This window comes from Phaseolus vulgaris, chromosome 9, assembly GCF_051622355.1.
Source record: "Phaseolus vulgaris cultivar YP4 chromosome 9, ASM5162235v1, whole genome shotgun sequence".
NCBI lineage: Eukaryota > Viridiplantae > Streptophyta > Magnoliopsida > Fabales > Fabaceae > Phaseolus > Phaseolus vulgaris.
Window position 1 is genome coordinate 39,503,561 of NC_143506.1, and position 15,414 is coordinate 39,518,974.

General features: G+C 32.9%; 3 protein-coding genes and 1 non-coding gene across 14 annotated transcripts; 2 read left to right on the forward strand and 2 right to left on the reverse strand.

Annotated features, from left to right (window-relative positions):
- Window positions 1-282: 282 nt before the first annotated feature.
- Window positions 283-5,611, forward strand: LOC137821736 (uncharacterized). Of its 7 annotated transcripts, none has more exons than XM_068626471.2 (6): window positions 283-551; window positions 1,504-1,692; window positions 1,831-1,898; window positions 1,986-3,833; window positions 4,599-4,722; window positions 4,810-5,611. In XM_068626471.2, exons 2-6 carry the CDS (start codon window positions 1,572-1,574, stop codon window positions 5,466-5,468), a joined length of 2,820 nt encoding a protein of 939 aa, XP_068482572.1. In that variant the 5' UTR covers window positions 283-551; window positions 1,504-1,571; the 3' UTR covers window positions 5,469-5,611. The 7 variants fall into 7 exon arrangements, with proteins under 7 accessions (XP_068482572.1, XP_090151925.1, XP_090151927.1 ...); XM_090295799.1 differs by having other exon boundaries at window positions 306-565; window positions 4,575-4,722; XM_090295801.1 differs by having other exon boundaries at window positions 319-565.
- A 650-nt stretch (window positions 5,612-6,261) lies between these two features.
- On the forward strand, window positions 6,262-6,333 carry TRNAP-UGG (transfer RNA proline (anticodon UGG)). Its single transcript has one exon. It is a non-coding gene; the product is annotated as a tRNA-Pro (tRNA).
- A 349-nt stretch (window positions 6,334-6,682) lies between these two features.
- LOC137822717 (Glycine-rich protein family) lies at window positions 6,683-8,977 on the reverse strand. Its single transcript, XM_068627664.2, has 4 exons — window positions 8,821-8,977; window positions 8,412-8,731; window positions 7,096-7,321; window positions 6,683-7,007 (listed from the first exon to the last, which is right to left on the reverse strand). Exons 1-4 carry the CDS (start codon window positions 8,900-8,902, stop codon window positions 6,874-6,876), a joined length of 762 nt encoding a protein of 253 aa, XP_068483765.1. The 5' UTR covers window positions 8,903-8,977; the 3' UTR covers window positions 6,683-6,873.
- Window positions 8,978-12,933: 3,956 nt separating this feature from the next.
- LOC137821709 (cAMP-regulated phosphoprotein 19-related protein) lies at window positions 12,934-15,414 on the reverse strand. 5 transcript variants are annotated; one of them, XM_068626430.1, is made up of 7 exons: window positions 15,239-15,414; window positions 14,920-14,977; window positions 13,727-13,786; window positions 13,572-13,619; window positions 13,371-13,433; window positions 13,162-13,241; window positions 12,934-13,079 (listed from the first exon to the last, which is right to left on the reverse strand). In XM_068626430.1, exons 2-6 carry the CDS (start codon window positions 14,965-14,967, stop codon window positions 13,188-13,190), a joined length of 273 nt encoding a protein of 90 aa, XP_068482531.1. In that variant the 5' UTR covers window positions 14,968-14,977; window positions 15,239-15,414; the 3' UTR covers window positions 12,934-13,079; window positions 13,162-13,187. The 5 variants fall into 5 exon arrangements, with proteins under 5 accessions (XP_068482531.1, XP_068482533.1, XP_068482535.1 ...); XM_068626432.2 differs by having other exon boundaries at window positions 12,934-13,094; window positions 15,239-15,372; XM_068626434.1 differs by lacking the exon at window positions 15,239-15,414 and adding an exon at window positions 15,062-15,180.

Here is a 15,414-nt window from a genome sequence, read left to right on the forward strand (position 1 = left end):
ATGTAAACGCACCAACCATTTTCCCTTATATTTGAAGGACAGAAATGGTACACGTGTCATGTGACAATAGGTGAAGCAGTCGTCGAAAGCCATTGGTTGGGTGACGTTATCAAGCTCCCTTGGACCACCCTTTTCCCCGTTTGGAATTTGAAATCCCATCCCTCTCTAGAGAGACGTTATAAACTCTCTTCTTTTATATTTATTTATAATTATAATAATCCAAACGTATTTCAAAATAAGCATTTTTTAAATTTTGATGCAATCTTTTAAATTTTCTACTTCATGCAATAAAATTTCTCTTCTCTGTCTCCATTTATTAACACTTCAAACTGTGTCTATCTCTCTCTATTCTCTCTCTCACTCTCTCTCCCAATTCCCCAAATTTTTTCCATTTGCTTGAACTTCTCTGTGATTACCCACTTCATTGCTTCAACCAAGTCCTCTCTGTCTTTCACAGTGAAACAGTAAAATGCTCTTGAGGTGGGTGCTTGCTTCTTCCCTTTCACTTCACTCAAATGCTTAGCTGACCCAACCCAACTCATTGTTTCAACGTAAGTCTCCAAAGGTTGCAGCTTTTCTTCATTTCTCTTAATGGGTTCTTGTCGTTGGCTTCTTCCTTTCTGCTTTGCCTTTGAATTTGGCCACTTTATTTTCTCCTTGTTGGTACTCTTATTGTTGTCTTGTGTGTTATTTTTAGTGTTTGGATTCGGTTTAAGTTTTTATCTTTTGAATGGGCTAATTTTGGTGTTTTTGGGTTTTCCATTCGTTATTTGATGGGAAACACGTTTATATCTTGTTCATTCGGGTTAGAAGTAATGTGTGTTTGTAATCACAGTCTGTGTGTGTCTCTGTTCATACTTTTGAATCCATCAATAGGGACTGTTTAGGATTGGACTTTTGTAAAATACTTAAGATCCAAACAACCTTTGCTTTTTCGAACAATGGTCAATTATTAGGATTGTTATTTCCACATTTGATCCCAGCTCAAATTTTTGCTCTGGATCTTTAGAATTTTCTTCTTAATTAGTTGAAACAGGCTATCAATGTCTATTTGCTATTGATTTGAACTTAATATGATTACTTTCAAGTTTAGCAACAGCAGCAAAGTTATGATACTGTTTTGTCTAGATAAATTTGACTATTGATTGTCTGGTTGGTTCTCTAAAAGGAGATTTACATAAGCAAAATATGAACTATGCAGTGGATTTTAGGTTTGGAGCACTATTATGTGATTGCTTTCTTCCAAAGGAGATCTAGAGATACAGAGAACCATACTATTGAAATCTTGGTGATTGTATTTGTTTGAAGTTTTGGTTATGATGTTCCTGTTAATATTCCCATATGTATATGCGTTGTTTCCCTTTAATATTTCACAATGCAATAGATCTTTAACACTTTATCATTTGACTAATGATGTTAATCTTTCATGCCAAAGTTTTCCTGATGTGTCATTAAGGTTTACTGTCTTTAACTGAGACAAATGACGTTGTGTGATCCATGTAGTTGGTCTGATCTAGTTGGATGAGGCTTTGTTGTTGTGTCTGGAAGGTGTACTGCATTCTGCTTTGAAAATGGGAGTTGAAAAAGAAGGGACGAAAAGTGGAGGAGGTTATGTTGGTGGGTTTTTCCAGTTGTTTGACTGGTCGACAAAGTCCCGTAAGAAATTATTTGCGGCCAAGTCTGATTTACCAGGTAAATTTACTGTATTCGTTGAACATACTGATGTTTTTATTTCTCTTGTCAATTTTTTTGAATCAGTTATACCAAATTTTATGGGTCTAGTCATTTTATGTTTTACTGTTGGTAATTTTTTTTTCTAAATATTTGCAGAGACTTTAAAACAGGGAAGAAGAGTCAATTACAATGTGGCAATGCCAATGACACAGTCCTCCTATCTGGTATTATATGTCTTGCAAATTCATCTGTTGTTTTTATGTATATATTTATGTTATGAAATTTGTGGTTACTTTGTTTAATTCTCACAGGTTGATGAAGATGAAAATGGATTTGGGGTAAGTCTAAGAGGAAGTTGTGATCATAGTTATGCTTCATCTGTTACAGATGATGAAACATGTGGTACAAGGGCTCCTAGTGTTGTTGCCAGGCTTATGGGATTAGATTCCTTGCCTTCTTCAAGTATTTCTGATCCTTATGCTACCCCATATTTTGATACCCGTTCCCTTCAAGAGGCTCAGTACTTCAAGAAAAACTTTGATCACCAGCATGACCATCAGACCCCATATTCTGGAAAGCTGGTTGAAAAGGTTGAGGGCTCATCTAGGAGCTTCATTGAGCCAAAACAGCAAAAGGTCATTACTAGACCAATTGAAAAGTTCCAAACAGAAGTTTTGCCTCCAAAATCAGCAAAATCAATTCCTGTTACACACCATAAACTCTTGTCCCCTATTAAGAGTCCCAGCTTTGTTCCGACCAATAATGCTGCATATATAATGGAGGCTGCGGCAAGAATTATTGAGCCTGGTTCCCATGCTAGTACCAAGGCTAAGACACCTCTGGTAGCATCATCAACACCACTGAGAGTGAGAGAACTAAGAGATAAGGTGGAGGCTTCACAGAAGGGACCTTTGTTTGGGCCACCCTCCATGACGACCTCTAGAACTCGAGATCTAAAAGAGAAAAGAGAACTTTCTCAAAGAGCAACCAGACTTTCTGAATCATGTCAAAGATCACTCGAGTCAAATGCTGCCAAGTATCTCAAAGGACAATCTTTGAACAGAAGCTGGAATGGATCTGTGGATATACCCATCAAATCTCCTACACAAGAGGAAGAAGTTTCTTCTTTGAAGAATAATAAGGGGAAGTCCATTTCACTTGCAATCCAAGCAAAAGTGAATGTTCAAAAAAGGGAAGGTTTGAGTTTGACTGGTGGAAAAAGTATGACGGCCCAAAAAGAGCATCCTGACTTGAAATCCAACCAACCAATGAAGGCAAATGTGCAGAAAAATTTGCACAAGAAATCTTCTGCTCAGAATTCATCTGGTGCTCTTAGACAGAATAATCTGAAACAGAATTATTCTACTGACAAAGACAAATTACCGTCAAAGCCATTGGTGACCAATTCCCACAGTAGAAAAGTTCTGACTGGGGACTCCTCTCACGGACGTCATAGAAGCTCCAGTAATAAATCCATTGCAAAATCTAAAGTTGGATCCAGAAAGTCAGTGATGGAGGTGACTGGTAGTGAAAAGGAAGTTTTATACACCAGCACAAACAATTTTCCTAGGAAGAAAAGGTCTACAGATAAGGACTGGAATGATAGGGTTGTGGACAATTTGTTCATTGAAAAAACTCAGAAGCCTGCTAAGTCTAACCTAGTGAGTAATAAACAAAATTGTTGGGCTGAAGATGTAAAAAAGAAGGACATGGATGTAGTTTCATTCACATTCACCACACCATTAACTAGGAGCAGTCCAGGTTTTGAGACATCTGGACAAGCTGGCCAAAATACTAATGGTCTTTCCCTGGATCAACGCATTAAAAGGGTGTTGCTTGACTCAGACAATACAAGGTCCCCAATAGGATACAATTTGATTGGTGGTGGTGATGCCTTGGGTGTTCTTTTGGAACAGAAATTGAGGGAATTAACATGTATGGAAACAACTTGTCATGACTCTTCTAAAGTGAGGCAGCCTGCCATTACTGCTACTATATCAGATGAGCAAGTAGCCGGCTTGAATGTAGTTAACCTCAATCCAAGGTTGCAACCGAAAAAAGACCAAGATGTCTTATTTACAGACAAGTTAAGCAACAACTATGATGCAGACATCTCTTTCAGGGGTCTTCCTGAATTATCATTCAAGCAGAACTCATGGGTACGTGACAAATTTCTTTTTAATTCTTATTACTTTTCTTTTGTTGTGTTTGTCGTTCAAGCATGTTAATTAGGACAGTATAGGGTCACTTGTTAAATGGCCAAATAAAAATAATAAGTTGGGTTTTTTTGTTTCATGTTGTAAACATCCTTATAAAAGAAAACAAAAGATATGGATTCACTGCGTGTTTGCCAAGAAAATTAATTTTCGTAGGAAGTAAAGAGTTACAGGTAAACATAGTTTTTATTTGTGTTAGTTTCTATATGAGTACTCAAAAACCGGATTCATTACTCTTTGATGCTACATGTTACTTTTCTATGCAATTGTTTTCTTTTCTAACTACAAATGAGCATTTCACTTCGAAGTCAGTATACTTAAAAAAATTACAATGTAGCTGAGAAATGCAGTTATGTGCGAATAAAGTGAAATGACATTCAATTTCTTTGTCTATTTTATGGCTTAATGATACTTTGATCTCCTTATCTGTAGTTTTGTGTTGCAGCTGGTTCTATAATATAGTCAGTACTTTTAGCCAACTTAGAGAGTGATTAAATTTTGTGATGAACAACTAACTTTTATAATGCAAAAAAGCTAACTTTTATAATGCAATACCAATTTTGTAATTATAAAATAAAATGTGAGTAAGAATTAAAATTCCAATTGTATTGAATAATCAGTATTAATCACCCACCCTTATACTAACTAATGGAATATTCCTTGTGATTTCTGCATATTGAGTAGGTGATTAACTCAAGTTGTTTACAGATTGATGAGATGGAACAACAGTTACTCAATTGCAGGCACCCAAGTCCAATCTCTGTTCTCGAGCCTTCTTTTTCAATTGAAAGCTGTGAATCTTCATTGAGCACAGATGTTACTAGTACAGAAGGTAGTTTTATGCTAAATATGGCATTTAATTACCTATTTTGAAATTAATTATTTATGACCCAGGAATGTTAATACTATCAACTTTCAGGAAGCAAGCTGTGGTCATCTGTTCAAGCTCAAGAAGTTCATGGCTTGAATTTTTCAAGGAAGTTCTATGCTTGTGAAACTGATGCTGACTTATCCGATTCAGCATCTTCAACCTCAGCTGGGAACATGATGAAGCATACAAGTAATGTCACAAGGTTTGGTAGTTCAAGCACATGGGAGTTCGACTATGTGAAAGATATATTGTGTAATGTTGAGTTGATATATATGGATTTTTCCCTTGGCCAAGTTAGTGAGGTTATAAACTCTCATCTATTCAAACAGTTGGAAGGCCGCAAGGGAGGAGGGTTTAAGCACGATGACGAGTCTAGGATAAGAAGGAAAGTTACATTTGATTGTGTGAATGAATGTTTGGACTTGAGATGCAGGCGTTATGTAGGTGGAGGATTCAAAATGTGGACCAAAGGGTTTGAAATGGTGAAAAGAAAAGAATGGTTGGCAGAAGATGTGTACAAGGAGATCTCATGTTGGAGAGGAATGGGAGACTCAATGGTGGATGAGCTTGTGGACAAGGACATGAGCAGCCAGTATGGAAGATGGCTAGATTATGAGGTTGATGCTTCTGAACTCGGATCAGAGGTTGTGGACCAAATATTTAATTCTTTGGTTGATGATGTTGTCACTGAAATCTTGCAATTGTAAGCATCTTAATGATTGATTTTGAGGCTGTTTGATGATGAAATTTGTCTTCTTCATATTGATTCATTTATAGAAGTAACAGCATGCATTATCAAGTCTTTATTAATAGTTGTTTGGATTATGAAACTGCAGCTTTTTCTATGACATTGCACATAGTTTGATTTTTTGTGACTTACATGCAATAAGTTAAGGCTAGTCTAAGTGGGTTTATATATGTAAGCAAACTCTAATCCTTTCAGCACCCTAGCTTGGTTTTAGTCTATTTTTACTAAATTATAGAATTTAATTGTGAAAAGAGAAAAAAAAAAGTTTTCATAAAGTAAAAATGAATCTAAGCTTGTAAGTAAAATGTGTATTAGTTTGTTCTCATGTGATGGAGATTAATATAAATGTTGAAAAAAATACAATAATTTGTCTAATTTTCTGAAACTTACTCAACTTTCTCACTTGTTCACCCTCCATTTTTGAGTGCAGATCTCTAATTGAATAACAAACAAAACCTCTCCTAAGCTAGCCACCAGAAAATGATACCCAAGTTACCCAAACCTTACCTTGGCTGTAAAAGCACATGAATTTCTATGCACAAAAGTTTCCAAATATTTTATTTTTGAATTTACACTTCAAAATCATTTTTTCATGAAAGGTCAGGTGATATTTTTTAATGTGAATAGTGGGAAACAGTGTTCAGTAATACTTCAGAACTGCTAATATTGTAGATAATTTGATATAAAAAGGTATGATAGTACTTAAAAAGATAACTTATATTTAATTAATAACTATTTAGTCTTCCATGTGTGGGCATTTGGTCTAGTGGTATGATTCTCGCTTTGGGTGCGAGAGGTCCCGAGTTCGATTCTCGGAATGCCCCTTCAATTTTTAAGGCTTTTATTTTTTTTGTCATATTAAAATTAAACTAATTTATAATATTCTACTGAAAACTAAAACTATAATTATTTCTTACCGGAAGACTACGGAAAATTAAATCAATAAAATAGATATTGTTATGCAAGGTTTTAAAAAGGTTGCAACCCAAATCATAGTCACCTTGGGCTGTGAGAGAAGCTCCAAAATACTTGTCATTTTTTAAAAACACTTTGATTGTTGGTGTTTGCATGATTCCGAAAACATTGATATTCACATGATTGAAAATACGTGAAATAATTGGTATGTGACTATAATTAAAATGAGCTAGTTCTTTGTTTATAATAATGCTCCAATACGAAATAGTGTATATATTATATATCTGTTCCACACACATAATACATATACAACACCATATGTGAGTATGGTTATTCTACTACTAGCTCATATTTTCCCTTGTATAGGTTATTCTACTACATATCATACGAGTGATTAACTACACATAAAACTGAGAAGCATAGATAATAATTCTTATGAACATAAAATATTATGTGAAATTTGGAGGTAATAGAGCACGTCCCATTACGATAACAGCAAGTCCCATTACAGCATGGCTAGTGGTAGCCTTTGGAGCAGCTTCGTTTTCTTCTCTCTGAACATGCTGAGCCACATTGAAGTTTCCTGAATTTCCAAAATGAAGTTTCAGAGAGATTAGTTTTCCAAGAATGAAGTTGTTTTAACGAGCAATGATTGAGGCAAAAAGATGTACCTCTTTGAGGGCCATAGCCACATGCAGCTTCGACTGTGTCTCTGATGTCGTGTATGGTTGCTTTGTTGTAGAAAATGAAGTTGCTGAAAACGTTATTGAGGCAATTGAGGACCAAGTTAGTCTCTGAGAGACATGGTCCTTGGCAGAATATATCAGTTTTATCTGCAGGCACGTTCAGGTTTCCTTTCTCGTTTAATCTGCATGAATCTTCACACCTGCTATAAATCTGACACCCCTCACCAAAATAACATATACTCTATCAGAACAATTACCCTTCTTTTCACAACGACTAAGTTCAGAACATGCATATAAGTACCAATATTTTAAACACAAGATTATGAAAAATTGTCTAATATATAACACTGACTGCATTAAACAAAAACTAATTTTAAAAATTAAAATAATTAGTTATTATTTAATTAAATTAGAAATCATTTATAAACTAAAAAAATTATTAGTATTTAAAATAGTTTTATTATCAATAAAAATTTATAAAACAGTTTTTAAATTAGTACCTAATCATTAACTACCTTACAATCTTATATTTTAAATTAGTCTCTATTAATTCTTTAGATACTAATTTAAAATCTAAAATATTAGTAATTTAAAATCTAAAATATTAGTAGAAAAAACTTAGGTAATTAAAATTTAGGTAATTGATTTAGATACCAATTTAAAAATTATTTTATAAATTTTTATTAGAAACCACTTTAAATATAAATAATTTTTTAATATTTAGTATATAATTTAGTGACTAATTATTTTTAGTATCTAAATTTAATTATTATTTTATGATTTTTTTAATATACTATTTGGGATGCTTTTCTTAACCATCTCTTTGGGATTGTTTAAAATTGATTAAACATAATGAAGTTCATTGAATAAGTACTTCCTCACACAAAAAAATATAAATTTTAATTAATAATAAAGGTTTTTTTTTTCATGAGAGTGTGCTAATTACTTACATTTTTTATTGTCACTATTCTAATAAAAACGAATTTTTCACCTCTTTGAAATGAAGGGGTGTGAAAGTAATACGTAAAATAAGAAAAGAGGAAAAAATGATAAAAAAAGGAGTATAAAAATTGAATTTTTAAAAATGCCTTCTTCTTGAAAAGTAAACATAAAAGAATATATACAATTTTTTGAAATGATAAATTTAAAAATAAATATATATAATAAAAATAAATTTAGAATTAAATATTATAAAAAATATTAAAATAATAATATTAAAAGTTGTAATATATTCTATAAAATATGTGAATTATAAATGTATCATTCTCGAAACATAAAAAATCAATTTAGGCACTACTTACATATTTATCATTGAAACAAAGCAAGGCTTTTGCGAAAATTTGAGAAGAGTCACCAACCCCACCACCACCGCCTCCAAACCCACCACCACCACCAACTCCGGTCCCACCACCAACAATACCACCGCCTGAACCACCGAACCCACCACCACCACCAACTCCGGTCCCACCACCAACAATACCACCGCCAGAACCACCGAACCCACCACCGCCAGCACCACCGATCCCACCACCAGTACCCCCGAACCCACCACCAGTACCGCCGAACCCACCACCGATCTCACCACCATTCTCCCCGTCCGAGTCGTCCTCATCAGCATAACCTATCAAATTGTGGCTTAATACGTGAAAAACACACAAAAAAGTTCAAATAAAGTAAAAAAAGTTTCATCTAATGTTGTTAATGGCGTACCAAAGTTTTTCCCAAATACACAAACGTAAAGAAGAACGAAAGTTAAAATCCAACGTTTGAGACTGAATCCGAATGCCATCATCGTAGAACCCAAAATTTGACGTTAGAAAATAATTGAATTTGAGCACACTATATAGCAATGCAAAGTTACAACGTTTGCACATAACTACAAGAAACAGTTAATTAGTTGACAACATTACCAACCACTCAAATTCACTTTTTCTTAATCAACTTTATTAATAAACTGAGGCTGTTCATCAACATTAATTCATTCCTTTCTCTTGCATGCGTTGTTCTAATCACACTTAACCTCCAACTAGATAAACGGTCAATAAATAAAACCTCGAGTCACTATTCTATTGCTCGATTTAAATTGTGAGATTATAATAGTTTCATTATGTTTCAAATACTCGCTAATATTATATTCGAATAAATTTTATTAGAATAAATTTTATTAGAATAAATTTTTATATTAAGATAATTTTACTTATAATTTATTTTTTAAAAAAAATAAAATAAAATTATGAAGTCATGAGTCGAATCCGAATATAAGTCATAACTAGTTTCAAAGCCAATGATTTGGAAAATGAACTATATATATATATATGCAGGATATACATCAATTTTGGAACACATCCGAGGTATTGTCCGCTTTGAAGGTTGGTGCTCTATCATGGTTTTATCCTGAAAAGACGTCTTGGTGGGTTGAGGGAGGAGAGAGTATATAAATTGTGTCATTGGTCTCGACTCTTGAGCGATGTGGGATTATATTGGCATACGGGAACAAGTCCCACAGTCGAGGTCTAAGGGGAGTAGGTTCCCCCTAGCTACGGGCTAAGGAGCCTTTTGGGCTCCACGGTGGGCGTCAATGTTCCGACCTCAAGTCGGAGAGATAGCATCGTTAGGGTCAATCACCGCATCTGAGGTTTTGTCTTGAAAAGTCGTCTCGGTGGGTTGAGGGAGGAGAGAATATATAAATTGTCATTGACTTCGACTCCTAAACTATTTGAGACTATATTGACATACGGGAACCAGAAAAAAAAATTATGTTCACTTAATAATATGTTTAATGGAATTGGGATTTTCAAAAAGATATCCCTGGTTACATCCTATAATTATGTGATATGAATGAGATAGGGTAGAATGAGAGGAAATTTTTGATTGGAGAGGAAAAGTAGTCAAAGGGTTTAATGGCAGTCACGATTAAAATTTATGGAAGACATGACTAAAAATATGAGGACAGTGTAGCAGTTGTATTGCAAGCCACCAACTTTTCTCTTCTTCTATCCTATAAATCAAACCTAAAATTTGTTTTACTTGTGTTCTAATACTTTGCTTACAAGTTTAAGTAACATGCAAATGCACCTACCTCAAGTTTTTTCTTCTGTTTCACAATTACTTTTGCTACTTTTTTTGTTCCAAAACAATGTATCCCTGAGTTCTAATTTATGGAATTAATGTCACTGACTCACTATGTACAGAGCAGATTCTCAAATAGTTTCCCACTTGAAAAAATAAATGCATGTAAATAACAAACAATAGTGAAATCATGTGTTCTCAAGAATCAGAAATTTTAAACCTTTTGCCTTTAATATAAACGAATATGTTTAAGTGATTTGCAAGATACAAGAAAAAAAAAGGAGTCGAATTTTATCTTTAAAATATTGATAGATCTTTTGTGAATCACATTAAATTAAAGATGCAAAGTAATTCATTTTTTTGTAATTTATCTAATTATAACATGTGAATTCATCAATTACAAAATATAAAAGAAATGGATCGAATCAAATTCATCTTTTTAGTTTTATAAATGATTAATGTTTTATTCAATAAATCCTCTTTCCAATAGTATCAATACTTAATGAATCAAAATTAATCCAACTATTTTTTCATAACTATTCTTCAAAAAACTTACTCTAAAAGTTTTCAATTTTTTTTTGTAATTTAAAAAAATTATAACTAATTTTTTAAATTTGTTAACATTATTTTTGTGTGAATGAATTTGATATCACCAATAAAAAAGAATATATTTAAAAAGATACAACACTACAATGTGAAAAATTATGTATTTTTAGGAATGCACTTTTTAATGATTGGAGATTCGTTAAAATATAAGATTATATAAGTAATAACACAAGATTATGTGTAAATATGTAAAATTAGGATTAGTCCTTTTAGTTATTTAAGTTTATGGTTAAAAGCTAATCTAATAAAAAGCCTAGCTACTTAGTAACTAATTATAGATCCTATGTTAAAAGGTTTGCTACGTAGAAAGGTAGGCATTTCAAATTGCAATGTTGAATTTTGTGTTGAAAAACTCGTCACATTGTATTTCTATTTATCTTCAAACGTACAAAGTCTTAAAAATTAACAAAAATAAAGAAACTTCAGATGTTAAATAGCCGATTAGAAATGGTTTAATATTGGATTAGATTTTTGTTGATTTTTTTATAGGATTTGTTATCGGATAATGTATTAGGAAACTTTTTAAATAATTTGTTGAACCATTAAGTTTAATTAGTTAGATGATTAGGGTAATTTTAGATCCATAATACAAATAGTCATATGTTAATTAACTTGTATAAATAGTTCTATTTCATTTGTGAATAAAATTTTATGATTTGAATGAAATTCTTTCTATGTTTGATTTTTATATTTGATACTAATTCAAAGTAATATATTTTTTAACTTACCAATCATTTTATGATCTTGGTGTTATTCTTTATGTTTCTTTCATATTTGTTTTTCCTATATCTTAATTTCTTGTTGAACTCTATTTGATGCTAAATAGATACAGTGTTAAGATTGATCTTGAATAAAGATCATTTCTTTGTGGAGATTGTAGGAAGATGAGAAAAAGATAGCTTGAGTTAGTGAAGATATAAAGTATGCAAGCCAAAGGGAATTGAAAACTGGTGCATTTTCAATATGCAGGTGTCAAAGTAACATCTTCCTTTAAAATGGATCCAAAGTGGATGGTTCATGTTGAAAAAGGAGCAGTTTGGTACATATCTTGCAGGGAGTGTTAGGGTTTGTGATGGACAATAACAGGTGGAATCCTTAAATATCCTCTAACATGGTGGAGGGACCTATGCAGTATCAAACATGTGAGAAATGTAAATTCAAACTGGTTTCAAAAAGGAGTGGCTAGGAAAGTTTGGAATGGAGTATGAGAGTTTGGAATGATACATGTTTTTGATGGGTCCAAGTTTAGAAGACTTTTCTTTCCTGGGTTGTATTATCAATTATTGGGAGATAAACATGCTGGTGTAGCCCACAAAGGTGATTGCTGTCACATAATGTTTTTTAAGGATGAAACAGAGATTGAGGAAGAGATTCCTTGTGTATGAAGATGAGTTATTTGTTGATGAGAAACTTATTGGCTTCAGCCTCTGTTTGCTCATGAAAATTCAGATGATTGATCAGTACGGAAATTGGACATCTCACATGCTCACAATCAAATGTACCAAACTTTTCAGGAAAGTTAGATGTGAGATTCTTAGAAAAATTAAAATACATAAATTGATTTTAGCTTGTAAAAGAAATTTGATGTATCCAAACAAGTCCTTACTCTAAGATCAGCTTATCTTCTCTTCAAATTCAAGCTAGTTTTCATGTTTCTATCAGCCCCTTAATGAGTTTTTCTTGAGAATTTATTGCTCAGTTCAATATTAAGTTGTTGGCCTTTTCATGGAAAATTTTGACTGATAGATTGCTCAAGAGGATGAACATGTTGAAGAGAGAGGTCAAAATGAGATTTTATTGTTGTTTTTTGTTGGTTTTCCACTAGGTAGCTGTTATGCAAATGCAATACAATAGTATTTACTTGATGAAATTGCCATGCATGGATCTCATTAGTCTTAATTTTAGGTTAAAGTAGATGGACTTGTTCTTATGTTTCTAATAACTTGTGTAGTTATATTATAGAATGAATTAGACTTACGGTAAAAGGTTAAGATTGTAATCAAAATATGATTTAAGGACTAAAATGACTTTGAATAATTAAGTTTAAGGAATTATTTAAACTTAGTATTATTGGCGGATAATTAAGTGAACAATGTTTGAATCTCCAATTCCTACTGCACTCAACAGATCGAAAGGAAGAAAGAAAAGGGAATCGAAATGAAACTTTTATTGAACTGCTAATTAATAGAAAACATGAAGTAAATTGTAATATACATAGATCAGGAACACCATTAGTTTTTGTAACACTGAAACTGACTGAGCAATCCTTGTTCCACTTATTAAATCTATTCTCCCTGCATTTCAATGGACTGAAAATGATTTAATACACATTCATGATGCAAATGCTGCAAAAGGGTATTGAAGTTGGAGCATTACATATTAGAGTTATTCACGAAATTATCTCAACCAGATGTGCATGCAGGTCGTCTTGGAGGGAGTTGCTGGTGTGGAGTTCTCTGTTTGAAAAAAACAAAAACAAAAATTATGGAGGAAAATTAGTTAATTAAAACTCCAAAACTCAATGATTAGTACTAAAACTCCAAAACTTAATTACAACAAAACAAGTACTAAACTCCAAAACATACTTGTAGTTTTGGTTGCAGTGTCTCCACTGCTGCTGTAGATTGTTGATTCACTCCAGCACCTTGCTGTTGAGATTAGATACCAACAAAGAGTTATATTTATGGGAAAAAAAGGTTTGGTATACATTTGATTATTTAGTTTAAATGTTTTGGAACATTATTTGGAGTGGTTTTTCAGTTTTAACATGTGAAATTCAAATATACCTTGCATAATGCCCAGTCTGCTGAATCAAAGAAGGCTCTTTCATTATCCTTTTGAACCCAAAAAGAGGCATAAAGTTTAATCAGAGACAAAGTAATTAAACTAATGATATGTTATATGAAAAAAATGAAGTTGTTTTTTTCTAGTATTGGCTTACTTTTGATATCAAAGGCTTCTTCTTTGGGACAAGTGAACCATACTTTCCCCCAGCTGTTGTCTGATATTAAAAATTGTTAAATCAAACCAAAAGAAAGGAAAGGAAGAGAATGTGATATTATAAAATTGATAGTTGATGAACAAAATGAAACACTCTAAAGGTAAACATATGTTATATTTTGAATCTTGGGGCCATATCTCACCAACCACCAAAGAGAATTGTCCTCAATAAGAAAAATCATGATATCAGAAAAGGTGTACACCAGTCAATGTTTGTGTAGTGGAAAATTATTTAGCCAAAGATGTTGTGCAATTGGACCCTTTTCTTTAATTTGAATCTTGAAAACATAGCAAAGTAACCCAACAAGTTAAAATTACACATTTGTCTACCAAGACTAAGAACATAATAAAAATATGCATTTGACCAATTCTATCAGTAACCTAATTACAACCTAATAGTATCATTAAAATTGAAAGAGTGTTTTGAGTTGAACTCAATTCTTTCATGTGAGTGGGGAAAGAGAATATTCCACAAGACCTTAATTATCTTCTTTTTTTGTTTCAATGATGGCCATGAGAAGGTCATGTTTGGGAGAAAACGAAGTTCACATGATTTGCTTGACAGCCAAAAAGCCAGTTAGGCTTGTTTTGTTTTGCACAGTGAGTTTTGTATGCATCACTTTTGGTAGGGACTCCTTAAAACTAGAACAGAGTAACCGACAATTTTGGAGCACCACCAAAATATCTTCACCTTAAAATCTCTTAACTTAATTTCAAATCTAATAATTTGTCTGATATTACTGTAACCCAATTGAAAAATTAGAAAGAAAAAAACACTCAGGTACTCAATCAATACACAGCACAAAAGTACACGGTACAACGATGATGATGATGAAGAACGAGTACATGGGTACAACGTAATGTACACCAAGGAAAATAGACACGTGCAGTCAAGGTATGTCACTGAATCAGAAATAGACACTTGGATTTTCCGTCTGATTCTCCTCTAATTTTTGGTGTTATTTGCATATTGCAATGTCATTCCACACGCATAGCATTCACATTATTCACCACCATCAAACCACGCAGCTTTTATCGTATTTCTAAGTCGTATATCATAATATTAAAACAATCAATGAACCGTTTTGAAGAAAAATATATAATTGCTGGTTGGAGTTTGGTCATGTTACGTACCTCAGCATCTGGGGCAGTGAAATAGTCTTCCTTGTCACACCCTGACATTTTTGTTTACCTATTCAAAAACCCAATTGGTGAGTATAACAAACCAGAAAATAATATTCAAAGTTAGACCATTATTCATCTACAAAAATGTAACCTTTAATTTGTGTGAAAAGAGAAGATGAAAAACAGAGAAAGAGAAAACAGAGTATAGAAACAGAGCAGTCTCCCAATCGAGCAAGGAAGAACTAGTTGGAAGCAGGGGAATGAATACTCAATTATATATAAGAAAAAGAAGAAAATAGATAAAGGGGTGATGATGTTGATAAATTACCTTGTGGTAAGAGGAAGGTAGAGATGCAAGGAGGAGAAAGTGAGAGAAAGTGTTAAAGAGAAGAAAGCAGAGAGAATGAGGTAGAAGGGGTTTGAGTGAGAGGGTTAGATAAGAATATGCATCAATTTATACGAGGAGAGGCTAAGAAATAAGGCACCAAATCTAATATTAATAAT